We start from the raw sequence: 27,665 nt of genomic DNA on the forward strand, positions 1-27,665 counted from the left end.
CTTTGGAAGAGCAGGCAATGCTCTTAACCGCTGAGCCATCTCTCCAGCCCCTGTTTGTTTGTTTTGAGTGTTGGGATGAATGGCATGTGTCACCACGTCTGGCCTAAAATATCTTTAACACGGAAGAAAATTGTAACTTTGGGATGATAATTCTTTATTCTACTTAGGTGTTAAGGAGAAGACCAAGTTTTCTTTGGAGGTAAGTGCAGAGCCTCAGCGAGGAGCCCCCAGGGCGCCTTTCACTAGGTGGGCCTTCCGCGGGTATGGAGGTCATCCAGGCTGTAGGCTCACACTGCCTTGCCCCCCCCCCCCCCCCCGCCTGCAGGCTGTTATTCTCTCATTGGTGGAACCTGAGGCCCCCTGTTTACACACAACACTTTGTGTGTCCATAAACTCTGAGAGCGTTTATGGGAGCACAGTCAATGCCCACCTATGTTCAATGCTAACCTGACCAGGCCCAGTGTTGGTAGCCTTCCCCAGTGATTTCTCCATCCACAAATTCACCTTCATAATAACTTCCATCTTTAAACAAGAGCTTCCCATGACCTGGTAAGAGAAATCAACGTGCAGTCAGCTGGAGAGTGGGAATGACCATAGAGCAACCCAGCCAGTTGGGCTTGTTTTTCAGAGTGAAAACCTCAGTTGCTATGGTAGTGCATATCTGTAACCGGGATACTCAGGAGTCTGAGCCAACCTGGGCAACATACTGGAAACTCATATAAACAAAACAACCCACCGAAACATTCCTGAATGCCAGCTTCTCAGTTGAAATGACCACAAAGGCATGAGCTGTGCAGATGAGACCCTGCCTCTATCCACACGAGGAGACAGGACACGTACATGTGTGTGTGTGCCATGCATAAGAGTGCCCATGGAGACTGGAGTGGGTGTCAGGTCCCCTGGAGCCAGAGCTATGGTCTGTTATAAGCTACCTGAGATGTAGGTGCTAGGAATTGAACTCACAGTAAGCACTCTTAACTTTTGAGCCATCTTTCTTAAAATTGGGTGCTTGGGGCTGGAGAGATGGCTCAGCAGTTAAGAGCACCAGCTGCTCTTCCAGAGGACCTAGGTTCAATTCCCAGCACCCACATGGCAACTCATAATTATCTGTGACTCCAGTTCCAGGGAATCTGGCACCCTCACACATGCAGGCAAAACACCAATGCATATAAAGAAAAGTAAATCTTAGGGGGAAAGAAGTAGGTGCTCTTCGGATAGCTCTGACAATAGTTCTAGATGCCTGTTTACCGGAAGGTAATCCTTTGTGGTGGTGCGGGGGTGGGGGGAGGAGGTTGGGTGTGGGGGTGGCTCACACCTTTAATCCCAGGGATCAGGAGGCAGAGGTAGGTAGATCTCTGAGAGTTTGAGACTAGCCTGGTCTACACAGCCAGTTCTAGGATAGTCAGGTCTGTGTGATAAAAACTCTAAACGACACGCAAAAGGTGCTAAGGATATAGCCTAATTGTAGAGCGTTTGCCTAGCAGGTACAGGGCCTGGGTACTGTGGTGCACTTGGGAGGCTGAAACAAAAGGATTCAGATTCAAGGCCAGTCTGAGCTATATAGCAAAACTGTGCCTCAGAATGAGCAGAAAAAAACAACTAAAAAGAAAACAACAGAAAATGAGAATTTTTTGGTAGCCAGTAGATAGGAAAAGCCCTCTAGTGTACTGAGCAGGCAAAATTGACAAACTGAAAAAAATCCAGGAAGCCCAGACACTGGAAAAGTCTAGACCCAGCACTTTTCTGTGCTTAGGTTTTCTAAAAAATATGGCCATTTCTTCTTTTTTGTCTGTGTAGTCCTGGCTGACCTGTAAATTGTTCTGTAGACAAGGCTAGCCTTGAACTCAGAAATCTGCCTGCCTCTGTCTCCCACTCCCAAGATTAAAGATGTGAGATGTGCACCGCCATTGCCACTGTTGATTATTCCTTTTTCTTTTCTTTTCTTTTTTTTTTTTTTTGAGATAGGGTTTCTTTGTATAGATAGCTTTGAACTCAGAGATCCACCTGCCTCTGCCTCCTGAGTGCTGGGATTAAAGGCATGCACCACTGTTTCCTGGTGATATGGGATGGCCTTCTGTATATGTGTTGCTTTTATTGGTTAATGAATAAAGCTACTTTGGCCTATGGCAGGGCAGAATATAGCCAGGCTGGAAGAGGTATCTATAGAGAGTAGGCAGAGTCAGAGAGACACCATGTAGCTGTGGAAGGAGGAAGACACCAGAACTTTACCTGGTAAGCCACAGCCTCGTGGTGATACAGTTTAATAGAAATGGGTTAATTCAAGATGTAAGAGCTAGCTAGAAATACACTGAGTTATTGGTTAAGCAGTGTTGTAATTGATGCAGTTTCATGTGATTATTTGGGTCTGGGCGGCTGGGAAATGAACGAGCAGTCTCTGTTTATAAATGGTGCACCAATGTGGGGCGACCACGTCCACATGAAACCTGAGAGCTTGGGAAGGAGGAAGGACAGAGTTAAGCACAGCTTCTTGATAGCATTTTCTTGGGTGGGCTGTTTGCTAGAGGCAAGCACAAACAGCTCTGACTCTTGTAGAAGGCTTGCATTTAAATGGGGTCCATAGACCCGCTGAGTCCCTGGAGCTGGGGTGGTGAGTATGGTCCACAGAGGCGGCGAACATACCTCTGCCATGTTGGACTGGGTGGAGCCAACAGGCAGGGTAGAGGAGTTGGTCCTAGCCACAACTTCTTAGCATTTAAAATGAAAAAGGTGCTCCTGGTTAGAAAATGATTACAGATATTCAATAAAGACAGACTCAGACAAAAATGAACTTCTGAATGGGTCAGTGTGTTTAAAAAATATGCATAGGCTTGGGAGAGAGAAGAAAAAAGAATATAGACAAGAGTATAGGCAGTCATAGATTAAAGGAGAAAAGACAATAAAATAAAATAAATATTAAAAAGTAAGAGTTAAAAAATAAGCCACATAAAGATGGAATATACACAGAGAGTCTGGATTATTATGTATATTATTGTATTTTCTTTGAACTTTTTACTGTTAATGGGCTAACTGCAGAGAAACATTTGATTGTGGGGGCTGTTAAGCTAAACCAACAAAAAGGGATCTTGACTTCAAAATTTGAGTCTAAGGATATGTTGCTTTGCAAAACAGGTTCTGCTTTTGTTTCCACAGAGGATGGAACCTGTGGATTCCTTCCAGGCTAATGTGGTTTGATGGAACAAGAAGACCCCCATGAAAGGTCTCTGTGAACCCTAAAAATACTTCACCCAACAAACAGCAGGAAGTAGTTTGGAGAAAACTACGCACAAATTCCCAAAAATAATTTATTTTTTTGGTTTTTTGAGACAGGATTTCTCTGTGTTCCTTTGGAGTTTGTCTTGGAACTAGTTCTTGTAGACCAGGCTGGCCTCAAACTCACAGAGATCCGCCTGTCTCTGCCTCCCGAGTGCTGGGATTAAAGGTGTGTGCCACCACTGCCCAGCCCCCAAAATAATTGTTTATAAATGTTTATTTTCATTTTAAAAGGGCTGGTTATAAATGATTAATGGTCAAAGCTAATTTATTAAAAAATAAGGGGATATGATATAGAAATGAATACTTTACATTGGTATTGATCTTGGTCTATTGATACAAATTTAAGGTCGATTTTGCTACATTGTGTATAAGGTATTGTGTTTGAGCAGCTCATTTTATTTATTTATTTATTTATTTATTTATTTATTTATTTATTTATTTATTTTTTGGTTTTTCGAGACAGGGTTTCTCTGTAGCTTTGGAGCCTGTCCTGGAACTAGCTCTTGTAGACCAGGCTGGCCTCAAACTCACAGAGATCCGCCTGCCTCTGCCTCCCGAGTGCTGGGATTAAAGGCGTTCGCCACCACCGTCCGGCTGAGCAGCTCATTTTAAAATGTAACATATAATAAGAAATACAGATTAGTAGATAGTCATCTATAATAATCAAACTTTTAATTGTTAGGTAGGTTTTCTAGATATATAGAGATATATTTCAGTTAGATAGATAATCTTCAACACTCCAAAGACCTATAGAATATGGCATTTAAAGTGTTTTAAGAACTTAGACTTTTCTCGACAGTGAGACACATCTACTCCTGGCTGCACTAATTACTTCAAGAGGAAGATGGGCATCGAAGAGTCTTCTTGTGTAGTTTGCTAGCCATTTGGGCTGAGACTGCTCTTGCCTGGACTACTTAATTGTATGTTTTATGAACTGGACATGCAGGACCTGTAGAAAAATGACTGCTGAACTTGCCAAAAGAGGTGAGAGAGGTAAGACAAGCTGGGTGGTGGTGGTGCACGCCTTTAATCCCAGCACTCAGGAGGCAGAGGCAGGTGGATCTCTGTGAGTTTGAGGCCAACCTGGTCTACAAGAACTAGTTTCTGGACAGACTCCAAAGCTAGAAAGAAAGAAAGAAAGAAAGAAAGAAAGAAAGAAAGAAAGAAAGAAAGAAAGAAAGAAAGAAAGAAAGAAAGGAAAGAAGAAAAGAAAAGAAAGGTGAGACAGTATTTTAGGGTTCCTGCTTCACGAGTCTGCCAGACATTCTGCAGGACACAGAAGAAAGTGACTGACAAATTGCCAATATAGGCAAAAGTCTTTCAAATTTCCTGCTTCATAGAAAAGTCTGCCAGATACTAAGGGCCTATAGGCTGAATATGGATGCCTCAACATTACAAAAGAACTCTGGATGACTGTCCAGGCAGCAAGATGTCTCTGTCAATTCTAGAACTTTGGAAGTTGATTACAATGCACTTTCTTTTTACTTAGGTAATATTATATCCTTCTGGAGTCTTTGATGGAGTTGAAGTCAAAGAGTTATTATAGTTTTCCTTAGTTATGATAAAGGACAAATTAGAGATGAAACTTTAAACTCACAAAGATAAAATAGATAGAACATTTTCTTTAATTTTGCCAGAGATACAAATAAACCTAATATTGTAACTGTAACTCTTGCTTGATACAGGTTTGTTATATGTAATTTTACTATAGGTTAAAGTTAAAACCTTTTTTATTTAGACAGAAAAGGGGAGATGATGTGGAATGGCCTTGTGTATATGTGTTGCTTTTATTGGTTAATGAATAAAGCTACTATGGCCTATGGCAGGGTGAAATATAGCCAGGCTGGAAGAGATATATATAGAGAGAGTAGGTGAAGTCAAGGAGATGCCATGTAGCTGTTGAAGGAGGAAAATGCCAGAACCTTACCAGTAAGCCACAGCCTCATGGTGACACACAGTTTATTAGAAATGGGTTAATTCAAGATGTAAGAGCTAGCTAGAAATACACCTGAGTCATTGGTCAAGCAGTGTTGTAATTGATATAGTTTCCGCATGATTATTCGGATCTGGGGCGATGGGAAATGAATGAGCAGTCTCTGTTTACAACCTAGCCATTTTTATGATCAAAAACAAACCATAATGCCTTGCCTGTATGTAACTCTTACTTAGGAAATTATAACAGACTACCCATGCTGCTAAGAGAGGCAACGGGAGGCAGCCTGCTGAGAACACAGTTGCCTTTCCCCAGGAGCCAAGCGATTCAATGTCTCATAGCAAAATCTACATATCCTCTGACTTTTGTTTGGTGGTTTTCTATAAACTGTAATGCTGCCACAGACATGGTGGAGAGAAAAGGGTTCTCGCTTGCTTACCAATTTTGTTTCTCAATTTCTTTCGAAATACAGAGAAACTCAGGCTGAAAATTAGGAGCCTGGATGTCCAATAACAAACACATAGCAGGCCATAATGACGTGTGTGTGTGTGTACTCGTATGGGTGTGCCCCACAGAGAGAGAGAGAGAGAGAGAGAGAGAGAGAGAGAGAGAGAGAGAGAGAAGCATGTGATCAGCTCCAAGCTTACAGGAACTGGTCTTACACCAATTCCAGCATGATTGGGGCAAAGTGATACTGGTGTGCAGGCACAGTAATGTTCTGTGCTTGGTACGAGAACACCGGCCTCCCCAAGCTTCTCAGAAGACTGGCTCCGAATTGCAAGGGTATGTCCTCTGGAATGACTAGAAGCTTCTTACCATGTTTCTTCCCTCCCTTCCATTCTCCTTCATAACGGAAGAAAGAATTTGGGTATACATATACGCCGTAACCTGTATGTGGGAAAAAGATGAACACAGTGACCGTTTGACATCAATAAGACACACAGATGGAGCAGCTCAGAGTCCGGAGTAGCCTGCGGGTCATTTCTAGACTCTCAACCCTTTCAACATGACAGTGTGCTTCACCTTGATTAACTGCTCAAGATGTGCGGGGCTCAATTCTGCTTATCGTTGGCCCAGCCGCTTCTTCTTTGGGTTTTGCTACATGAACATGCGTTAACGAAAAGGTAGGCTCACCAAGAGGAGGGCTAGGACAAGAACTGATTGCAGGCTCTCAGGAGGGATTCAAAGGGCGGTGGTGAGGGCGGGTAAACAGTGGAACAGCCTCGGTGAGAATATGGCAAGGAGCCCATCCTGCCAGGCCCTTCACCATCCTCTTGTCCACATGGAACAAAAATCCATACTCACCCCTAAGGACTCCGGGATAGCATTGCAGTCTGGGGTAGAGAAATAGCGGCACTAGCGTGGGCTCTGGCCTCCCAGCGACCCTATTTCTCCGGTTTTAGGACAATCAGACCGCATGCTCACCCTGCCCAGTCTGACCTCGCCTCTACCCACCCACCTAACAGGGCGGGCTGGCCAAGAGCCTGCAGCCTCGATCCCGCCTGCGGAGTCACCGACCGCGGCCGAGGCCTGTCTGCAGAATAGGCTTCCACCCTGGGCGGCCCCAAGTACCAGCTCTGCCTTCCAGAGCGACCGAGCTCCAGACGGGGTACGCGGCTCGTACCGTCTCGCGGCGGCCGTCTCGGCAAGTGCCGGTGCTGCTGGAGCGAAGCCGAAGTCGGCTCGCCAGTTGCCGCCATCTTGCCGCCACTGGTTGCCGAGCAACCGTAAAGACGCTTGCCATTGGCCCCCGGTTGCCGCGGGGCGGGGTCAGGCGCTGTCTTGGCGACCGTAACATCCGCAGCGCCGGCGTCCGCTCCGGAGCCCCGGAACACTAATGCGCCTGTGCAGCACGGCGCACTTCCTCCGGCCCCGTCCTTCCGGCGGGAAGCACTCCCGCTAACGGCCTCGGCGTCCGTACAGGAAGCGGAAATGGTTGGAGCTTGGGCCCCGCCCCGCGGCCATCTTGGCGGCTGGAGGCGGCGCCGCAGGACGGAACGGAAGTGCCTGGTGCACCTTCCCGGATCCCGAGCCGAGCTCTGGCGGCCGCCCTGCCCGCCATCCTCCTTCCGCAGCCGTGAGGGAGACCGCGGCTCGGCTGCAGCGGAGCTGCGAGGTGCTGGGGGTGGGCTGGTGGCGCGAACCTGGCCGGGCGGCGCAGCACCGCCTTCCTCTGGACTGTCAAGGCCGCGGGCGGGCGGGGCCGGACAGTGCCTTTGAGGCTGGCGAGGGCTTGCCAGGGGGCCGGCCGATCCCCGGGAGGGATCCGCGAGGGAGCTGGCGAGCGCTGCCCTCCCCGGCCGTGGGACATTGGAGGAAGGTGGCCTGTTGCTGCCCGCACAGCTCGGAGAGTGGGGCGGGCATGTATTAGGAGTCCTCTTCCTACCCCACCACCGTGTTCGGTTTCGGGGCACACGTGTAGGAATTGAGCCTGAGGGCGAAGACACTACTGAGTGGATTGAAGGGTTGCTGGTTAAATGACTCTAGATTATATGGTGACATTAAGGAAGTAAAACCTCCAGCTGTCTAGGCTGTGAACCTTCCTCATCGCGCTGATAAGACTATATTGTCTTCCTTGGCAAGGATATCAATGCAAGAGGGCTACCCTCCTTCACACTAAGAACCCCCAGTGGCGTTTCTTCCTTGACTCCTAAGAACAGAAAATAGTTGAAACTGCCTTTTTGGGTTAAGTTTCAACTTGCAATAATATGGAATTTCTAAAACGTGCTCAAAAGAACATCAGTAATCCGGACTCCGTCCCTTGCTTGGATCCTGGTGTGTGTGTTGGGAGATTGTTAAGAGTGTGAAGGCCTGAGGGAGATCCAAGATGATCATCCTCAAAGGTGGGAGGGGCCCAGCCTTGGAAGAACTCAGACCCAGCCTGGAAGGGCTGTCAAAGAAGGAAAGACTCTTGAAACCTGCAGGTGCTCTTCCTTGGCCAGGAGGTAGTGACCACCGATGCTATGCAGAGAACTTTCTCCTCTCTGCTGTATTCTTAACTTCGGAGTGATGGAGTGCAGAAACTAACCAGATAGTAGGCTCTAGAACAAGGCACGGGGAGAATGTTCTGTATGGGTAGTACTTGTCCACCTTAGAACAAATTTTGTGTGTTTGTTGTTTTTTTAGAGACAGGGTTTCTCTGTATAGCCCTGGTTGTTCTGGAACTCGCTCTGTAGATCAGGCTGGCCTCGAACTCACAGAGATCTGCCTGCCTCTGCCTCTCGAGTGCTGGGATTAAAGGCGTGCGCCACCACCCAGATCTTAGAACAGTATTTAATCTGGCTTTTGTTGTGACTGAACATAGAGCATTTTCAGTAGGTATGTGGGAAGCACTGCAGGTTGTGAGACCCATCCAGAAAAACCAGACAAGCTCCCTCAAGAAGCTTGCCTTCTAGTGGGAGGAAGTTGAGAGATTATCTGAAAGGAATTGGAAAGCAATTGTTAAAGGAAATAGAAATTGATGTGACCTGGAACTGATGTCAGTTTGGATAGCTTGGAGGACCCCTCTGACCTCTGAGGGAAGGGATGAGGACTGCAGATAGAACAGCTGGGACAAAGGCCTCCCTTAATCCAGGAACACGTCTGACGTGGTGAGGGGCTGGCACTTGCTTGGAGCCAGGCTCTGAGGCTTCAGCACAGGCTGCCACTAGATCCTCATAAGAACCCTTTGAGGCAGGCAGAGGGGATCTCATCTCATTTTCCAGATCCAAGCCCCACACATTCTGCAGTAGGAAGTGCAGTGCTGGGATCCGGAGCAGGCAGTGGGACTCCAAAGGTCACATTATTAATCTTGTTATGCTGCCTCTCAGGTTGTTGTTGGCAGTGAGTTTAATCAGATGCAGATCAGTGTTTGTCCAATAATCAAAACTTGACTAATGTGTTTTCGGTAGGTTTTCTGCATATCATCTGAACCAGGGTTTTAAGCAGTCAGCTCAGCTTAGAGTACATACTTTAAAGGAATAACCATGTCTTTTTTTCTTTGAAATGGTCTCACTGTATAGATAGGCTGGTCTGGAACTCATTGTGCAGACCAGGTGGACCCCAAACTTACCTGCCTCTGCCTCCTGAGTGCTGGGATTAAAGATGCACACCACCAGGCCTAGTATTTTCTTTTTGGCATTACTCTCACTTTAAGCAGATGTGTTTTGGTGGTAAACACTTGCATGTACATAGCACAGGGTGAAGAAGATGCTAAGACAGCTCTCTATAGGCTGGGTTTGGCCTAAGTGGGATAGGCTTGTGCACTCTAGGGAGTGCATTTTCTAATGTGCCTTCTATTAGATGTGGAATCCCCCTTAAAGTGTAAAAATGTACCCCCAGAAAGGGAGAGCCATAACTAGGTTTTTCAGTTAAATTGTGTATGTGTAGTTTATGCAACATACCAGAGACCAAAGGGCATTCTCAGTCTCTTGGACGGCTCTGAGCACTGTGCTTAGTGGATCCAGGAAATGGAGGCTTGAGTCGACTATAGGATTACCTCTTTGCCATCTGAGGTCACATTATGAGGCCACTGACATCTTCCAAAGGATCTCCCCAGTGTTCACATAGAGGATAGGCTGGAAGAGTTGGACTTACAGCCTTACTGCCCTACTCTAGCTTTTGTGAACCTGATTTCTTACCTACTTTGGGAGCTGAGACCAAGCTCAAGACTTGCGGAAGACTGAAGTCTGCTTGCATGTCTAGATTTTAAAAGAGCTTCCCTGTGCAAGTGATGCACCTGAGGCCGACTGCAGCCAGAGTGTGACTGCTCAGCTGCTCAGCACGGGGCGCCAGTCATCCTTGAGTCAGTTTGTTCCTGCGCTGCACTCTTCGTAGCAGAAGGAACCAGGACAGGTTCTACACACAGATGTGAGGACCAGGACCGTAAGATTTTCCCTTCCCGCCTTTCAGGTAGGGTTGATGACAAAGGCCCCATCACTGCCAGTTTCCCTGAGTCCATATCTGAAGAGCTGGATATCAGGCTGGGCCCAAGCTGCTGCCTGGCCTTGGTCTGCTGGAGATTTGTCCCCTCTGAAATCGAGGGTAATGATGTTCTTCTTAGCTGTGCCTAAGTTCTGTAGTGAATTCTGCCTGGGATCCCAGCAGCGTGTTGAAACGGACAGGGCAGATATAGGGTTACCTTTAGTTGCCAGATAAGAAACGGCCAGGGATAGCAGGACACCTGCTAGTGTTGTTGATAGTGAGAGGACTTGGCTCTGGGAGTATAGATCCAGGGCAGATCCTGGGAAAGACAAATGCTCTGGATCAACTCTCACATCTTACAGACTGGTCAGTAGAGGGGAATATTTTCACACCCCCCAAAGACTTATTTTTAAGTATCTTATGTTTATCTCAGTTACAGAATGTCTGAAGGGGACAGTGTTGGAGACTCTGTCCATGGGAAGCCCTCAGTGGTGTACAGATTTTTCACACGGCTTGGACAGGTGAGTGGATTTGTAGATCATTAATAGAAATATTTGGAAGAGAAACTGTGACTCCTGATGAATCCCGAAGGGTGAGCTTGTTTTACAAGGAGGAGCTAAGCTACAGCTTGCCCCCCGTGGAAACTTTCGCTTTCAGGGTTTGGCTCTTTTCTTCACCATGCGTGCCCGTGTACATGTTCCTCACCATGTGTACCTGTGTACGTGTTCCTCACCGTGTGTACCTGTGTACGTGTTCCTCACCGTGTGTACCTGTGTACGTGTTCCTCACCGTGTGTACCTGTGTACCTTTTCCTCACTGTGTGTGCCTGTGTACATGTTCCTCACCGTGTGTACCTGTGTACATGTTCCTCACCATGAGTGCCTGTGTACATGTTCCTCACCATGTGTACCTGTGTACATGTTCCTCACCATGAGTGCCTGTGTGCGTGTTCCTCACCATGAGTGCCTGTGTGCGTGTTCCTCACCATGTGTACCTGTGTACATGTTCCTCACCATGATTGCCTGTGTACGTGTTCCTCACCGTGTGTACCTGTGTACGTGTTCCTCACCGTGTGTACCTGTGTACATGTTCTTCACCATGCATGCCTACATACGTGTTCCTTACCATGAGTGCCTGTGTACGTGTTCCTCACCACGCGTGCCTACGTACGTGTTCTTCACTATGAGTGCCTGTGTACATGTTCCTCACCATGCGTGCCTGTATACATGTTCCTCAACGTGAGTGCCTGTGTACATGTTCCTCACCATGCATGCCTACGTACGTGTTCCTCACCATGAGTGCCTGTGTACATGTTCCTCACCATGCATGCCTGTATACATGTTCCTCAACGTGAGTGCCTGTGTACATGTTCCTCACCATGCATGCCTATATACGTGTTCCTCACCATGAGTGCCTACGTACGTGTTCCTCACCATGAGTGCCTGTGTACATGTTTCTCGCCGTGAGTGCCTGCGTACATGTTCCTCACCATGAGTGCCTGCGTACATGTTCCTGGAAAAGGTCAAGTAAAGAGGTCTGGACAGTGGGGACCCCATCCTGTTTTTGTTTTGCTGCTGCTTTGTTGTTTTGTTTTTTTGATTTTCTGAGACATGGTTTCTCTGTGTACCTTTGGGGCCTGTCCCAAAACTTGCTTTGTAGACCAGGTTAGTGGTAGTCCTTTATCCCTTTCCACCCCTTTTTCCTTTAACCTGCCACCTGCATCTGTATACGGAGACACGGAAACTGCCCTTTTGTTTTCTGGCCGTCCTAACCTGAATAATCACACAAAAACTATATTAATTATTAATTATAACACTGTTTGGCCGATGGCTCAGACGTATTTCTAGCTAGTTCTTACATCTTAAATTAACCCATTTCTATTAATCTGTCCCCACTGTCTCTTTGACTCGGCCTACTCCTCTCTATACATATCTTTTCAGATCCTGCCTGGCTATAGTTTGCCCTGCCATAGGCCAGAGCAGCTTCTTGACTAATCAGTGGTAATAAAATATATTCACAGCATACAGAGGGGAATCCCACATCATGCATCCATGCATCCTGGCACACCTCATCCTGCCCAAGCGTGTCAGCCTTTCATGTTGGCTCAGGTAGATACAGTTCACTCCATGACTGTCTGAGGCTGCCTCACACTGTATCTGAAAGTCTGACTTAGCCGGGCAGTGGTGCACGCCTTTAATCACAACACTTGCAAGGCAGAGGCAGGCGGATATCTGTGAGTTCGAGGCCAGCCTGGTCTACAGAGCTAGTGCCAGGACAGGCTCCAAAACTACACAGAGAAACCTTGTCCCGATAAACCAAAAATAAATGAATGAATGAATGTCTGACTCAGTGAGCTGATATGACTCAATTAAAAACTTCAAATTTGCCGGGCGGTGGTGGCGCACGCCTTTAATCCCAGCACTTGGGAGGCAGAGGCAGGTGGATCTCTGTAAGTTCGAGACCAGCCTGGCCTACAAGAGCTAGTTCCAGGACAGGCTCCAAAACCAGAGAAACCCTGTCTCGAAAAAAAAAAAAAAAACTTCAAATTTTTGTTGGGCCGTGGTGGCGCACACCTTTAATCCCATTACTCGGGAGGCAGAGGCAGGCAGATCTCTGAATTCAAGGCCATCCTGTTCTACAGAGTAAGTTCCAGGATGGCCAGGGCTAGGTACACACATATACGTGTGTGTGTGTGTGTGTGTGTACATATGTATATGTAACGAATGTTTTAAAATGCTATAATTAAAATTTAAAGATATATTTCAAAATTAAATGTAAGACATATCTGTATACATGAAATGTGTGTTTATAGAAAACCAAGAGTTTCCTTAGTAATGACTGTAGCTGTTTTGGTATGTCTACTCGCACACTCTGGCTGCTAGCAGTCACGCTATGACCAGCCACTTAGCAGTGGGCGCAGGTAGGACCAGGCAGGCCTGCTGGGCAAGTGAGAGGTCCTGGAGTCTGGAGAGCACATCAGGGGCAACGAGAGACCCTCGGGAAAACAGGTTTTGGGGTAGGGTTTGAGCCATGAGTCTTACAGTGTGGGATGGTGGATTTAGGATGTGTGCTTTTCCTTTGCAGCCCAAGTCCTCTTTGTGGGGTGAAGTTGGTTTTCCCTGTAATGATGTTTCTGGGCTAATGCACAGTACTTTATACTTGATTATTTTATAATTTTCTTGTGAAGTGGCTCTGTTTCAGGAATTATTGTAGGTAAATTTTGGATTAATCGTAGTCAGTGCTTCATGCTGGTGTATCTCTTTAAACTGAAGCCCAGCTATACCAGAAAGTGCACTTTGTAGTGCAGTGGGAGTTGTGGGCTGATGTTTTGTCTTTAATTCTTGTCTTACAGATTTATCAGTCCTGGCTGGACAAGTCTACCCCCTACACAGCTGTCCGGTGGGTCGTGACACTGGGCCTGAGTTTTGTGTACATGATTAGAGTTTACCTGTTACAGGTAAGCGTGGTCTCAACTGTTAGCACATTGTCTAACTGTGCTATTGGTTGGGGTGTGGATTGGATGTATATTAGAGGTGTGGTCTGTAATAATTACTTTCAGAAGTTTCAGGGTAAGCACCTGTCTAAAGAGGATTGGTCACAGTCTGTCCTCACTTTATCATATCCTCTACCTAGAGTTCCGAGCATGCCCAGGCTAGCCCTGCCCTGAGTCCTTTAAACAGACCTTGTGGAATCCTTCCGACCTTGCTGTGTGTCTCCATAGGAACAGGCTGATCTCTCCATTCTCAAACAGAGTGGAGTGTTACAGACTCAGGGTGCCATGAGTGACTTTGGCACTCACCTGGGATTAGCAGTTTCTGAGCTGTTACTTTGTGGCTAAGAAACATTAAGAGGGCAATATAATGGATAGGGTAGCTTAGGCAGTCCTGCAGATCCGTAGACTGGCGGGGGATGCCTTGAACAGGTGGCGTCTCCTCAGACTTGTCTGGAGCTTGTTGCTTTCTAGCTAGACATGTGGTTTCCAAGAAGTCCTTGCAGACCTGGGTTGGAGGCTTTTCCAGAGGACGGCAGCTCAGAGACCTCGTCTAGAATGTATCTCCTCTGCAACCCTGAAAGCTTTACTTCCTCATTTAGAGCTCCTTCCTTCTATTCATCCATGTATTCATCCAGTCTGTAGAAGGACATTAGGACAAGAGGCAACACAGTGATTTACTGGATTCATTGATGCATTCACTACTGTGTGAAATTCATAAAGTGTGGAACTTGTCCTTTATTGTTTTCATTTTTAATTTATCCCTGTGAGCAGACACAGTGTTGGCTTAGCATGACATGATGATGGTAGGCTACTCTCTGGTTTATTCTAGAAGGACTGGATCTGTGCCACATGTCTGAAATTAGTGTTGAGTTTCTGTTTATTGGAACTTGGTCGATTCACTAGTGGAAAGACTGGACTGGCAGCCTTGGGGTAGGGGTGGGGCATAGCACACAGGTTGGTTGTACTCTGTTCTGGATCAGATTTGTGCCTGACTTGGCATTCCTCATAGCTTGGCTTTGCAACATGATAGCATGCATGCATAAAACTGACTTTTACATCCAGTTTTTAGTTGTCTGACTTGAAAATTTTTTAGGCAGAAAATTTCTTTTTGTTTGTTTTAAAAGTACAGGCCTTCAAGGTGTATGGTTTAGTTCTGGAAATCGCCTAGGGAAGCTTGATGCTCTAGTGTGCTAATGTTGGGACTACAGGGATTCCCAGTTCTTTGTCTTCTCTGGAAGCCTGGGGTAGTAGTGCAGGCCTTTAATCCCAGCACTCCTGAGGCAGAAGTAGGCGGATCTCAGTGAGTTCAAGACCACTGGTCTGCAGAGTGAGGTCCAGGACAGCCAGGGCTGTACAGAGAAATTCTGCCTTGAAAAACCAAAAAAGAAAGGAAGGAAAGAATGAATGCATACACGTTTACTCTTGATTCCTGGTTCTAGTTCTGTTTTTTCTGTGGGGCTAACATTCCAAGTGAAGTATTTTGGTGCTGTCTGCAGAGGACTGCCCCCTCTCGAGTGTGTAGTAACATGGGCATTCTGTTGTAGATGCCTTGTGAACCTGTGTGCTCACAGCAGGTTTTGAGGCCAGGCGCCCAGCCCAATTAGCCCTATGGGGCAAGAGTGTCTGTTGAGGAAAGCTTTCTCTTCTGCTGTAACCAGTTCTGGTCAGGACTGTGCCTGACTGTCATGCACATTTGGCTGAACCCTTAAAGAAGTTTGTTTTCTGGGCCACAGGTTGCCATGGTCATATCAAACCGACAAGGTAAGTTGAGGTAAATAAATGGTCCCCGTGGAGCATTCATCAGTCCTTACCACTTCATCTGGAGTAAACCACGTTCCTAGTGCAGCAGAGCTTTATGGGTATGGGCTCGTGAACTGGTTCCAGCTGGTGGTGGCTGGGCTGCTCATTGATGATGGCTTTCCTTCTCTTCCAGGGTTGGTACATTGTGACCTATGCCTTGGGGATTTACCACCTAAACCTTTTCATAGCGTTCCTTTCTCCCAAAGTGGATCCTTCCTTGATGGAAGACTCAGGTACAGCAGGGGCCGCTGGGGCACTGTCCAGGCTGCTCTATGCATCTACATTCTTCTGGGATAATCTATGGGTCTGGGAACACTTGGACCTGGGCTTGTGATATTTATATGTGTTGTAATGTCTACATTAGAATGAGTTTGTCTGTAGGATTACCCCATAAACCCTGTGCAGCTGTGAAAAGGATCATTCTTTAATCCCCGTTTTGTTTAGGAGGAAACTGAAGCACTGGGGTTAAATAAATAACTCATCCAAAGCCACACTGCAAGCATGGGACACATGAGCAGGGCAGCTCCTCTGCTTTCTGTCTCAGAATTCACTGTTAGGCACCCTCTGGTTGACCAGAGGAAACAGGAGCAGTACACAGCAGGAATGCAGTACAGATCAGTGGGATCCTGGTCGCCAGGAGCTGGTCCAGACTGGGGGCATTAGGTGCTCCCTGGGTTCTGAGTTGAAATGTTCTTGGTGTGTTTTTGTGCCCAAGTGAGGCCAGCTTTGGGTTGTGGCTGACAGATAGTGAACAGTGGCCTTTGCAGGGACTCTGCTCTCTCGGGGGGGAAATGCTTAGTGCTGATTTCAGATTGGATGATTAGAAGCTTTGATAACCAGGGGCATTTCCTGTGGATTTCAGCTTCTCTGTCTGTCAGTAGGATAGATGAGAAGAGGCCTTGCATCTGGTAGTCCTGGTGCATACATACATGGGCTCTCCTCCATAGGTTTGTGGACAAGGATAGGCTTGTCTGCATTTCTCCCCCACCCTCTTGTTTTTCTTTTTCCTTTTTGGTTTTTAGAGACAGGATTTCTCTGTGTAGCCCTGGCTGTCCTAGAACTTGCTCTGGCCTTGAACTCAGAGAGCTACCTGCCTTTGCCTCCTGAGTTCTGGAATTGAAGGTGTGCACCATCACCGCCCATCTTTTTATTTATTTATTAAGTGTGTATGTCACATGTGGAAGTCAGAGGACTTGCAGGATTTGGTTGTCTTACCATGAGGGTTCCAGGGATTGTCTGTCCCAGCAGCCAAGTGTCTTTGTTCGCTGAGCCAGCTCATTGTCACTTCTTACTTGACTGTGGGAATGGATTTTATGTCATGAACTGCTACATGGCCTGCATTCTCTCTTTACTACTTGTTTTATGTACATGTCAGTTTGTCTTTGTCCTAATTTATGTAACTAGATAGTAAGACAAATGGAAAATCTGTGTGAAGTGTATTTTTGTTTGTTGGTTGTCTCTCCGGGAGTTGCCTGCAGACCCCATACTTTATCTCTGGTTGACTCAGTTTGTGTGAGGCACAGCAGTTTGGAAGCATTTAGGAAAGACTTATAAGTGGGGCAGAAACCCGAAGGTAGAGGCAGGTGTTTCATCTCTAGCTGATGTTGTACATTTCAGATGATGGCCCTTCATTACCAACCAAACAGAATGAGGAGTTTCGTCCCTTCATTAGAAGGCTTCCAGAATTCAAATTTTGGTGAGTGAATTGTTTTTCATTGGACAATAGAGTACATCCATCTCTGTATCTTATTTTAACAAACACATAGTAATTGTCCACACGTGGGGGCTATGGAATGACATTTTTGGTACACATACATTGTGTAATGGTCTCGTAATGGTCAGGGTTAGGTATTTTGAAATAAGTCCAGCATTGTTGCCTACTGCTTACCCTCCTGGCTACATGTGGAAGTCATTTCTCCTGACCAGTCATGCCTTTATTTCTTCAAGGCTTTTGTGGAAGATACTTGAGCTATTAGAGTAGACCAATTTTTGTCCCAGATAGTTATTGGTTTAACAAAACGAGAATTTTGTTTTGCTTGCATGTGGTATGCATTAATCTAAAAAGTAACAGCTGTGTTGGGTATGGGGTGGGTCACAGGGCTCTCTGGGGAGACCATCACTTCACAGTGTTTCCCCTTGGGTTGACACAGAAGTCTAGAGTAAGTAGATAAAGGGTCTTAACAGCTGTTTTCCAGGCCCTGTGCCTCTTGTAGGCACTGCTGTTGACTCAAGGCACCCTGGGAAGGTTAGGCCTTCCACAGAGCCGACATCCTGGAAGTTCTGGGAGACTAGGAAGAGATTGATGGGAACACATACAAGTAGGTTTAGTGTAGCTCCTTTTACGACCTTCTTTCAAAAGGTCAAAGCTATGTATGACCTGCTGACCTGTCTTTGAGAACATTTGCTCCTGGACCACAAAAGGAGCCAAAGTCTTTGGCTCAGTAAACTGAAGGAGCAGACTGAGTTCTTTGAGTGTTTTAACTGCAGCTCTGGTGCTGTGCATGGAGCAAGAGTGTGAGATAGGATCTGGGAGAGGAAATAGAAAGTGGGCAAGACGCCCCCAGGAGCCTGGATGTTGTTCTGTAGGAAAAGAGGAGCTTGTGTGTGTGTGTGGGGGGGGGGGCGGGGTCAGTACAGAGGCTGACAAGGTGTGTGATGGTGGCAGGGCTGTGTGCTGGACTCAGGCACCCAGTGTCAGGACCAGGGCCTAGGCTCTTCTCCAGATGGCAGTTCTAGGTAACAAACAGGAGGTACATATTACACTTTGTATAAGTTTAAGAAGTCTTAGCTTGGGGGCTGGAGAGATGGATTGGTGGTTAAGAGCACTGGCTGTTCTTCCAGAGGACCTAGGTTCAATTCCCAGCAACCACATGGCAGCTCACAACTGTCTATAATCCCAGTTTCAGGGAATCTGACATCCTCACCTCACACAAATCGCACATAAAAATAAATAAATAAAAATGTGAAAAAAAAGAATATATTAAAAAATAAGAAGTCTTAGTTTTCAAAAGGCTGAGAGGATGTGGTTCAGTGTTACAAAGACTGACTTGATGTATCTCTAGTAGGTACCTCTGAGCAGACAAAGGCAGGAGTGTCAGCGGGTTGACAGGTGCCTGGTGCTACCTAGAGCTCATACTAATTTTTCTCTTTGCTTTAAGGCATGCAGCTACAAAAGGCATTCTAGTGGCTATGGTCTGCACCTTCTTCGAGGCTTTCAACGTCCCCGTGTTCTGGCCGATCCTGGTGATGTACTTCATCATGCTTTTCTGTATCACAATGAAGAGGCAAATAAAGGTAAAGATCGCAGCACTGCTGTGCCAGGCAACGGCTCCAGCCCGTGGCCTCAGTGTCCCTGGGAAAGTAGCTTGGGTCTTAGTGCTGGGCATGGCCTCCTGTGTGTCATGACTGACTTGTGCTCGGCTTCTGTGAGAGCAGGTGGGCCCTTCCTCAACAGTTGCTGAAAGCTGAGTCAGAAAGCCCTAGGTAGGGCCAGGTTGGGCTTGGACCTGTGGTGCCTCAGTGGCTCTCTCAGGGTCCTGTGGTAACCTCCTAGAGTGTTATGGCACATCCTTGGAATGGTGGTGTAGCTGCACCCTCTGTGCTCTCCCTAGCTCATTCCAGGGGCTCATGAGATGCTGTCCAAATGTTGGGATTTCAGGCAGGTCTCTAGTGGGTTGAGTCCTATGGAGCACACTGTTGGCTTCTTGACTTTAGTTGTGATAGCACAAACAGTCGAGGGGGTGCCTTTGGCTCTGCAGATCTAGGGAGAGGGTTAAGCAGGAAACTGTTCTCAAGTAACTCAAGTTTGTTTGTGTGTTTGTTTTCCCAGCACATGATTAAATACCGGTACATACCATTCACACACGGAAAGAGGAGATACAAAGGGAAGGAGGACGTGGGCAAGACTTTTGCTAGTTAGAAGCCGGACTGAATCTGTCATACGTGTTCAAGGACGGTTTTGAGCCATTGTAACAATGCCTTTTTCTTCACATAAAGTAGTTGATTATGAGGAAGTTGAATTTTCTTTTTAAGAGGAGCTTCAATGATTTGTATCTGAAATATCAGGTTCTTGAAGAAACTGGCATTTAAACCAAATTGCATTGATTTCTTTTCCAGTGATGTTCATGTGTTTGAAGTGAACAGAATTGTAGTGAACCAGAGGCTTGGGAGGCCAGGAGAGTGGCAGGCCAAGAGAGCGGGAGGGAGGATGGGAATGTAGCCTTGCCTTCCTGACCACGCTGAGGCCGCTCCTCTGCGCCAGAGGGACATGCCAGCCTGCTTCCTACATGTGAAAAAGAATGTAACCCTTTGAGGGTGACTCCCAGCAGCTTCGTGGGGTTCTCATGCCAGTTTCTGAATCTCACTCACTAGAGATGGTTTTCAAGTTGGCCTCTATGATAATGACTCAAAACTTTGTTCTTAACTACCATGATTGCTTTTGAAGGCCTGGAATTATAAATATATATTATATTTTAATTGTTTGAGATTATTTTGACACTTTCCTTTGATACGTAACATTTTCCTTTTGATGAATTTAAACTTGTTCTCATGCAACAGCCTCTCTAAGGAGACAGCAGTAGCCAGAGCACATCAGGTGTGGGGTTTGTCACATGGCCTTTTACTTCCTATGGGGAAACAGAAGCCCTCAGCATGTCGAACTTTTTGATGTGATAAAAATAATACTCTTTTAAACATTTTACTAAGTGACTTTTAAATTCCAACTTTATTAAAGAAAGCGTCCCTTGCTTGTATAGTCTTCGTCTACACCACTAGTCATTCACTGAAGTACAGCTTGCTCTTCACAGCTGGAGGAGGGGAACCATGATGCCAGGTCCCACCAGGGCGGAGGAAACACCATAGGGATCGGAGGGACTGGGGCTGTGACCTGTTCAGAACCCTACCCAGTCCGTCACCTGGGTTCCTTTTGTTCCTTCTAGAGCCACACTTTGTGCTCTCAACCCATCACTTTCTAATGGTCTGCGCCTTCCTTTTCTTTCTTTTCTTTCTTTCTTTCTTTCTTTCTTTCTTTCTTTCTTTCTTTCTTTCTTTCTAACTATGTGAGCACTTGGGGTTCAAATCTGAACATTTTTTGTTTATATTTTCTGTGTTGTTTTCCTCATCACTGACTAAGCTCAGGTGTGATGGAAAGTTGGGTGTACCCAGCCAGAGGAGTGAGTTACAGACAGGGTGCTGCAGGTCTGTAGAGCTGTGTTCCAGGTTCCCATGGGGACTCCGTCTTCCCGTAGGGTCCCTAAAGTTACCCTGGCCGGGTGGTGGTAGCACACGCCTTTAATCCCAGCACTCGGGAGGCAGAGGCAGGCGGATCTCTGGGAGTTCGAGGCCATCCTGCTCTAAAAAAGCTAGTTCTGGGACAGGCACCAAAGCTACAGAGAAACCCTGTCTCGAAAAACCAAAAATAAAATAAAATAAATAAATAGTTACCCTGTGTATGTCTGGGTCCCCTGCTCCACCTAGCAGGATGGCTCCTGCTCTTGGTAAGGGGACCTTCACAAGGAACCTTGTGACATCAAAGACCACTGCTGGGGACTGGGCTTCTATCCGGACATCTTCACACTGTTTTATGAGGTCTTTCTAGATCTTCTGGGTTTTGGTTTTTGTTCTTTTGGGACAGGGTTTCTCTGTGTAGCCTTGGCTGTCTTGGAACTAGTTCTGTAGACCAGGTTGGCCTTGAACTCACTGAGATCCACCTGCCTCTGACTCCTGAATGCTGGGATTAAAGGTGTGCACCACCGTGCCCGGCTAGATCTTGTGTTCTTAGTGTGGCTTTTCTGTGAAATTAGTTTCTCAAAGATGTGCCAGGCTGTCTGACATGAACTCACATTAAAAGCTTGGAAATGTCAAATGGAGGCAGGAATCAAGCTAGGGAAAAGTCAGGAGGGAGCTGGACACAGGTGACACTGGGAAAGCAAGTCACAGCTGTTCACCTAACTTCCTCAGAGAACTGGTATCTGAGGACACATGGAAATTGGTTTATAGGAGAAAACTCACTAAGCCAACTGTCAGGTCGGCAAGGTTTCAACAAGATGCTACTGTACAGCCCAACCTGAGTTAACTCCCGAAATACATGATTAAAAAAAAAAAAATCAGCTCCTGCAAGTTGTTCTCTGATCTCCATACATGTACCACGGCATGTGTGCACCTTCATATAATTAAAAAAAAAAATCTGCAACCCAGGGAGCCCCCATTCCTACCCAGAAGGCCACGAGGAAGACCTCTGTTTTCCTAAGGAGTTGGCAATAGTATTAATAAGCATGGGGCAGGAGTGTTAGGTGGGTGCTGACCTCGGTGGGTGTGGAGCCCACAGTGCAGGGCTTCACCCCCAGCCTCACCCTCAGCCCTGCCTCTCACACAGACCTGAATAAAATACCCTGAACTTCCGAAGCAGCTCTCAGCTGTGTGACCTAGGGAGGGAGGGGAACCCACTACTCCAGAGGGTCAGAAGAAGCCAATAATAAGGGGCAACAAACTCTCCTACCCCCTATGGAGTATTGCCTGTTTGTCCCCAACCCTTTCTCTTCCCAGGTAACTATGTAGCTTAAATGACAGAGAACAGTGCATGAGGACTTTATGTTTCTGTGCAGCCACAGTTCTGAGGATAAACTCTGTCAACTTCCATCCACTTCTCAGAGCTGTTTGGTGACGATCTGGTCCTGGTCAGCGGTAGTGCCTCAGGTAGACCAGCTTCTGCGGTGGGAACTTTTCCCTGCACAAGGGACACTCTGTCTGTGGGGTGAGGTGTGTGTCACGATGGCCGGGTACTGTATCTGGCCCTGATCCCCACTGTATCTCTTCTGTTCCACACACATGCACAGCTGTGAGTCACAGAAAGCAGCCTCTCCCAGGGTCTGCATCTTAGCGGTACGGGGCGGTGTTGATTCAGCACAGCTGTGCCCACCTCCTTCGGTACCTAGGAACCCTGGATTTCTGGGACCTCTCCTGGGCTTTTCCTTCTGACTGAGCCTCTGCCATGGCTTCCCAGCAACCCTGGGCCAAGAGCTGTGGAGGGGAGGGCTTCAGACCCTGTCAGTGAGAGACATTGGGCTGTGTGTGCTGTTCTAGTCTCCCAGCTCGGATGCACCCTGGTACTTCCTCTCAAGAGACAGGACTCTGCACATTCCACGCTTACACATGCTGGCACTTGAGCAACTATGTGGACTGCTGACCTCGCAGTGTGAACGCTTGTCTTTTCTATACTGTAGCCCAGGATGCCTACCTCTTACCAGCAGGGCAGCAGCTCACTGGCTAGACATGCCAGCCAGGGCCCTGCTGCTTACAGGAAGCAGTGGCTTTGGGCACCTGTCCTGCTGGAAACAGTTCAGTGGCACACAGGACAGCTTGGTGTGTGCTAGCATCCTAAGTGTCCTGAGCATACCAGGAAGCAAGACAAGCCTGTGGTTAAGTGTGGCCAGATCTGTGCACCTGTCACCTACCATTCACCTGCATACTCAGTCAGACATCAGAAGGGGAGTTCCCCAAGTCAGGAGAGGGTTGGGAGGTGGGGTCGAAGGCCGGGGAGCACATACCTTAGTGTTGCACCATTCAGTAATGCACTCCCAGCAGAAGAGATGGCCACAAGGTGTCGCTGTGGAGTGTCTTCGCTCTTCCAAGCATAGGGTGCATAGTGGGGTTCTGCAAACAGCCTTGTCTTCCAGGGAACTCCTGTGGGGGTGAGGACACAGCTTAGGTAAGTGCACCGTTCACAATCTCAGAGCATGCCGAAGTCCCTCCAACCCCCTGTACACCTGTGGTGGGACAGGTTTCCCCATTACCTGCGGTGGGACAGGTTGCGGTGCAGCCTCCACTCCTTCCTGGCTCGCTGCTTCTGCCTGAAGCTGTACAACTGCAGCCCCATGGACAGTGCCAGATGCAACAGGGAGATGAGTCCCAGCAGTCGGTAGCTTGTGCGAGCCCTCAGGTCCTCTCCAGCCAGGCGGCGAGCACGGAGCTGTTGAGACAGGTGACCCCACCCCACTGCCATCAGGATCCCCCTAGGACCTGGCCTCTTGTCTGCTGGAGGTGTTATGTTCAGCCAGGCCTCCCCTTGGCACTGAGAGTGTCCAGAGAACAAGAATCAACCAGGGAGATGGGCTCAAGTATTGTCGTGAGGGAGAACCCTGGCTACGGGTTGACCTTTAGGCATTTGATGCAAACTGAGCCAGGAGGCTAGATGGGCCAGGAAAATGGGTGCGGATTCTGGAGCTGTTTGGAGACCACTTCAGAGGACGAGTAGGGTAGGAAACAGCAAGGGGAACCTAGACAGGCAGATGCTGTTCCCTTTACCGCATCTTCTAGGGACACTTTGACCCCCACAGATACTGTCCTCGCTGCTGCTGTAGCTGGTGATGTAACTCCCATCCACATCACAAGAACCACGGTCTTCTACTTCGTACTCCTTCCTACTGGCAGGGAGATAAAGACAGCAGGGCAGCTATGCCTTGGGCTGGAGCAGAAAAACGGGATGGCAGGCCCTGCAGCAAACCCAGTGTCCAACGTTCAGTAGCCATTAGGGAAGGAGGCACGGCTGTTCCATTAAATGATTGCTGGGGCGGGGAGGTTGCTGGACAACCCCTTGTCTGGCAGTATCAAGGTTATCCTGAGGCCAGACTATGGTTCTATGATGAGGGGGCATGGGAGGGGCAGTTCAACTGAGGGAGAGATGGCAGCTCTGGTGGGTGGTGGGCATGGGTGTGATACCCAAGGGGAGGTTTTCTGGTTGACAGAATGCAAGGGCATTGGTAGAAAGTCAGGGTGTGAAAAGGTGGGGGTTTAGTACAGACCGTAATGGGAGATGTACTTACTGTGGGCTACTGTAGGAATATTTGTTACATCAAGCCCTAAGACCTTGCCTTTCTGGTAGGGCTGCTTGCTATAGGCAGGGATGGACGGGCTAGAACCTGCACTTGACACCTTCTGGAATAGGTGCTCATCCCCCTAAGCAGTGAAATGGACACAGCCACAGGCCAGTAGGGAGAAAACTACTGCAGGGCTAAACCCAAGTCCACTCAGTGCCCGGCTCTGCTGCCACACATGCTGGTTGTAGGAAGGAAAGGATTTAGTCCACTCTCAGTTTGTGGAAACTGGACTTCCCTGGGCCTCTTAGGAAACTGTGACTGAATAAACTCAGCAACACTTGGCTGTGATCATGCCATCAGCGTGGGCCCCAAAGAGGCCCCAGCCCACAATCAGTCCCCCTTGGCATTGCTACTTACATAACGGATCCCTGCTAGCCTCTTGGCCAGGTGGTAGAAGGCACCATGGATGTAAAACCAAGCAACATGGAACCGGTGGAGGCAGGCAAGGCCCTGTCTGAGGATAAAGACTGCCCGCTGGAGTGTCCTCCTCTGCTGTTCAGTCAGGGTGGCTGCATGGTGACGCACCCAGCGCCTTGCCCCTGATCGGCTGCGTCCTACAGACGGCAGACGCGTACTATCACCATCGGCTTGCAGCTCCTGCTCCAGGGGCAGCAGCGCCTTGTCCAGCAGGTAGGGCAAGACAGTGTGCAGTGTGACCAGCACTCCACGGCGGAGCCTGGAGGGCACACGCTGCTGGGAGGGGTCCACCTGAATGATCCCAACATACTCCTCTCCAAGCGTCTGGTAGCCTGGGGATCAATGCACAATGATGAGGATCCAAAGCAGGGATGTCACACCCCTCCCCCTCCGCATCGTCAGTCCTGGAACTGCCCTTCCAGCTGTCACCCGTGAGACCTAGCCAAGATCAACATGGCTTCTTACTAAACCCACTGTGGGCTTGCTATGATTTCACGATGTGACACAGATTTCCACTCTGGGAAAGGTCCTTGTTTCCCTGGTCATCTGCTGTCTTCAGTCTTAATTTGTTCCCAGTTTCCCAGTCCCTCCTCTGCCTAAGCCCTACCCACCCGTTGTTCAAGAGTCTTGTGGCTGCTTCCAGGTTATGGCTCAGTCTGGATCTTAGTCCAGTCCTAAGTATGAGGTGTAAGGTCAGCTGCTTACTTGACAGTATCATATAGAGTCAGAATAAACACCCTCAAGCTTGCCCCTGCCAACTAGCTAGCTTAGAGTTGTCCAACCTGGGAAAGCCTTGTCTTCTTACACCCTGCAGAAGGCAAAGCCAGACCTCTTATTCCCGAGGCGAAACCTGAGGTGCACCCTGAACTACACTCTCCATGTGTCTATGACCCTGTCTGTAGCAACCTCTGCCCCCTACATGTCTGGTCATGGCCTGCAGTTAGTTTCCTTGTATCTGGCAATGCCTCATGCCTCATAAAAGGGAAAGACACTTTTCCTGAGAGAGGCTCCTTGCTTTGTCTGACCAGAAAATATGCTTTTCCCCACCCCAGACTTGGTGTTTTTCCCTGAAGAGATCAACACTTCTCAGGATGCCTTACAGTGTGGTTATTTGGTGCTTGCTGTTTCTCCCACCACCCAGAATCTAGTCTGTGGGGGCAGGTCACCAGCAGCAATCTCTCCTGGTGTCTCCGAGGTGCTCTGCATTCCTTGTTGGATGCTGAGCTGGCTCTGGTGACCTGAGGCCCCTACCACGGCTTTTCTGTCAAGGACTATCAGCTTTTCTTCGTCCACCTCATGCAGGTTTAATGGCCAGTATGTGAGGGGTCAGGACTGACTTGCCTTTGGCCACTGAGAAGTGGGTCCTGGGGTTGGGGATTTAGCTCAGTGGTAGAGCTTGCCTTGTCTAGCGAGCGCAAGGCCCTGGGTTGGGTCCTTAGCTCTGGGGCGGGGATAGGTCCCAATAGCACCCTTGGGAAGGTTCTGGATGAAGTCTTCAGGGACATACATATGCAAGGAGACCCCCTGGCTGAGGGCTAGTGCTAGGCTTGCCTCTAGAGAGAATCTAGGCAGCACCTCCTCTCTGGTCAGTGTCTTTCTTCCCTGAGGCTACAAGCAGGTGAATCCCAGGAGCTGCCCAGTGGGTTGGGTGGGCCGTGGGCCCGTCAGTGCCAAGGACTGGCTAAGTGCTGCTACCTGCAATTGTGGTGAGGCCAAAGTAGGCTATGTCCGAGAGTAGCTCAATCTCTTTCCTCCATTCCAACCATTTCTTTGCACCTGAGAGGAGAAAAATGTTACCTCTGAGCAAGTGACATGGGTTCACTGAAATCCTCTCCCCCACCTGGGTGTGTGGGGCGTTAAAGTCCAGGTCCCATCCCTTTTCTGCTAGGGTGATCCTCAACTACTTCTTTTTTGTTTGTTTGTTTGTTTTTTTCGAGACAGGGTTTCTCTGTAGCTTTGGTGCCTGTCCTAGAACTAGCTCTTGTAGACCAGGCTGGCCTCGAACTCCCAGAGATCCGCCTGCCTCTGCCTCCGGAGTGCTGGGATTAAAGGCGTGCGCCACCACCGCCCGGCTCCTCTGCTTCCCTGCCCTGGCCTCTCTCCACCTGGTTGACACGAATGACTCCGAGGGAAGGCTACTTCCTAAAAACCTCTCAGCTGTAACTCTCTTGAGTCAGGAACTGTTCTAGGATTTAGGAGGACCCAGGAAAGTCTAGGTAGTGCCAAGAACACAAGCCAGAGATCACCTGTTTAGTATCAAATCTCGGCTCTCCCAAATCCCTGCCTGGGAAATCTGCCTGGAAACTTCCACGTGCCTCCCTGTAAGTGTAATAATGTCAGGTCCAACCTGTAGGGGCGTATGAGAAATAAACGGGCAAATGTTTGAGAACACTAAGCAGGCACTGCCCGGCGCAGAGACCTGCAAAGTGTTCTGCACGAAGTCTGTTTTGATCCTCAGTTTTCTAAGGAGCTTCGGAGCTGCGGCCTGTCTGGATGCCCGGGGCGCTCACCCGCTAGGCTGTGCAGCGCGCCCCCCGCCGCGCTTCGCAGACCTCCCAGGTAGTAATCGTCCTTCTGCGCCGCCCGGATCACTTCGGGTGCACCTGCCAGCGCCATGGCCCGAGTCGGTGAGCTCACACCGCGCCGGCGCGCCTCACGGGCGGGGCCTGTGACGCTCCGACGTGCGCTTCGGTCGCGCGGCGCAGACTGTGAGCATCACGCGGACGAAGGCGGGGCCTAGGCGTGACATCCTGAGAGGCGGGGATCTAAGGGCAGAGCTACGTGGAGGCCGGGCTGTGAGCGGGGCCACGAAGGAGGGGTGGAGCCACGCGGGAGAGGGGGCGGAGCCACGTAGTGGAGTCGCGAATGTCTTGATCCTTGGTGGGCAGGGCCCCGAGATGGCTCTGCTTCTCAGGTGTAATTTGGGCTTGATTCAGGTTTAGTTTTTTTGGCAGGAGTTACATGTCTCTGGACT

The 27,665-nt window shown here is 48.4% G+C and overlaps 3 protein-coding genes across 5 annotated transcripts in view; 1 reads left to right on the forward strand and 2 right to left on the reverse strand.

The window, feature by feature from the left end:
* Positions 1–6,906, reverse strand: part of Morn1 (MORN repeat containing 1) — a 58,968-nt gene extending 52,062 nt beyond the window's left edge. The window contains exons 1-3 of the mRNA XM_057785095.1: positions 6,831–6,906; positions 6,023–6,094; positions 448–546 (exon numbers count right to left, since the gene is read on the reverse strand). Of these exons, the coding sequence (XP_057641078.1) occupies positions 448–546; positions 6,023–6,094; positions 6,831–6,906 (247 nt within the window). The remainder of the gene's footprint in view (positions 1–447; positions 547–6,022; positions 6,095–6,830) is intronic.
* A 257-nt stretch (positions 6,907–7,163) lies between these two features.
* Rer1 (retention in endoplasmic reticulum sorting receptor 1) lies at positions 7,164–20,126 on the forward strand. Its single transcript, XM_057784119.1, has 7 exons — positions 7,164–7,322; positions 10,542–10,629; positions 13,461–13,565; positions 15,535–15,634; positions 17,019–17,097; positions 18,560–18,695; positions 19,231–20,126. The coding sequence occupies exons 2-7, from the start codon at positions 10,549–10,551 to the stop codon at positions 19,318–19,320; spliced, it is 591 nt and encodes a 196-aa protein (XP_057640102.1). The 5' UTR covers positions 7,164–7,322; positions 10,542–10,548; the 3' UTR covers positions 19,321–20,126.
* On the reverse strand, positions 14,661–27,358 carry Pex10 (peroxisomal biogenesis factor 10). 3 transcript variants are annotated; one of them, XM_057784117.1, is made up of 6 exons: positions 27,202–27,358; positions 26,387–26,467; positions 24,632–25,023; positions 23,192–23,367; positions 22,946–23,081; positions 14,661–14,969 (listed from the first exon to the last, which is right to left on the reverse strand). In XM_057784117.1, the coding sequence occupies exons 1-6, from the start codon at positions 27,305–27,307 to the stop codon at positions 14,862–14,864; spliced, it is 999 nt and encodes a 332-aa protein (XP_057640100.1). In that variant the 5' UTR covers positions 27,308–27,358; the 3' UTR covers positions 14,661–14,861. The 3 variants fall into 3 exon arrangements, with proteins under 3 accessions (XP_057640100.1, XP_057640099.1, XP_057640101.1); XM_057784116.1 differs by lacking the exon at positions 14,661–14,969 and adding an exon at positions 20,112–22,125; XM_057784118.1 differs by lacking the exon at positions 14,661–14,969 and adding an exon at positions 20,112–22,145.
* Positions 27,359–27,665: the final 307 nt, after the last annotated feature.

This window comes from Chionomys nivalis, chromosome 11 (genome assembly GCF_950005125.1).
Source record: "Chionomys nivalis chromosome 11, mChiNiv1.1, whole genome shotgun sequence".
Taxonomy (NCBI): Eukaryota; Metazoa; Chordata; class Mammalia; order Rodentia; family Cricetidae; genus Chionomys; species Chionomys nivalis.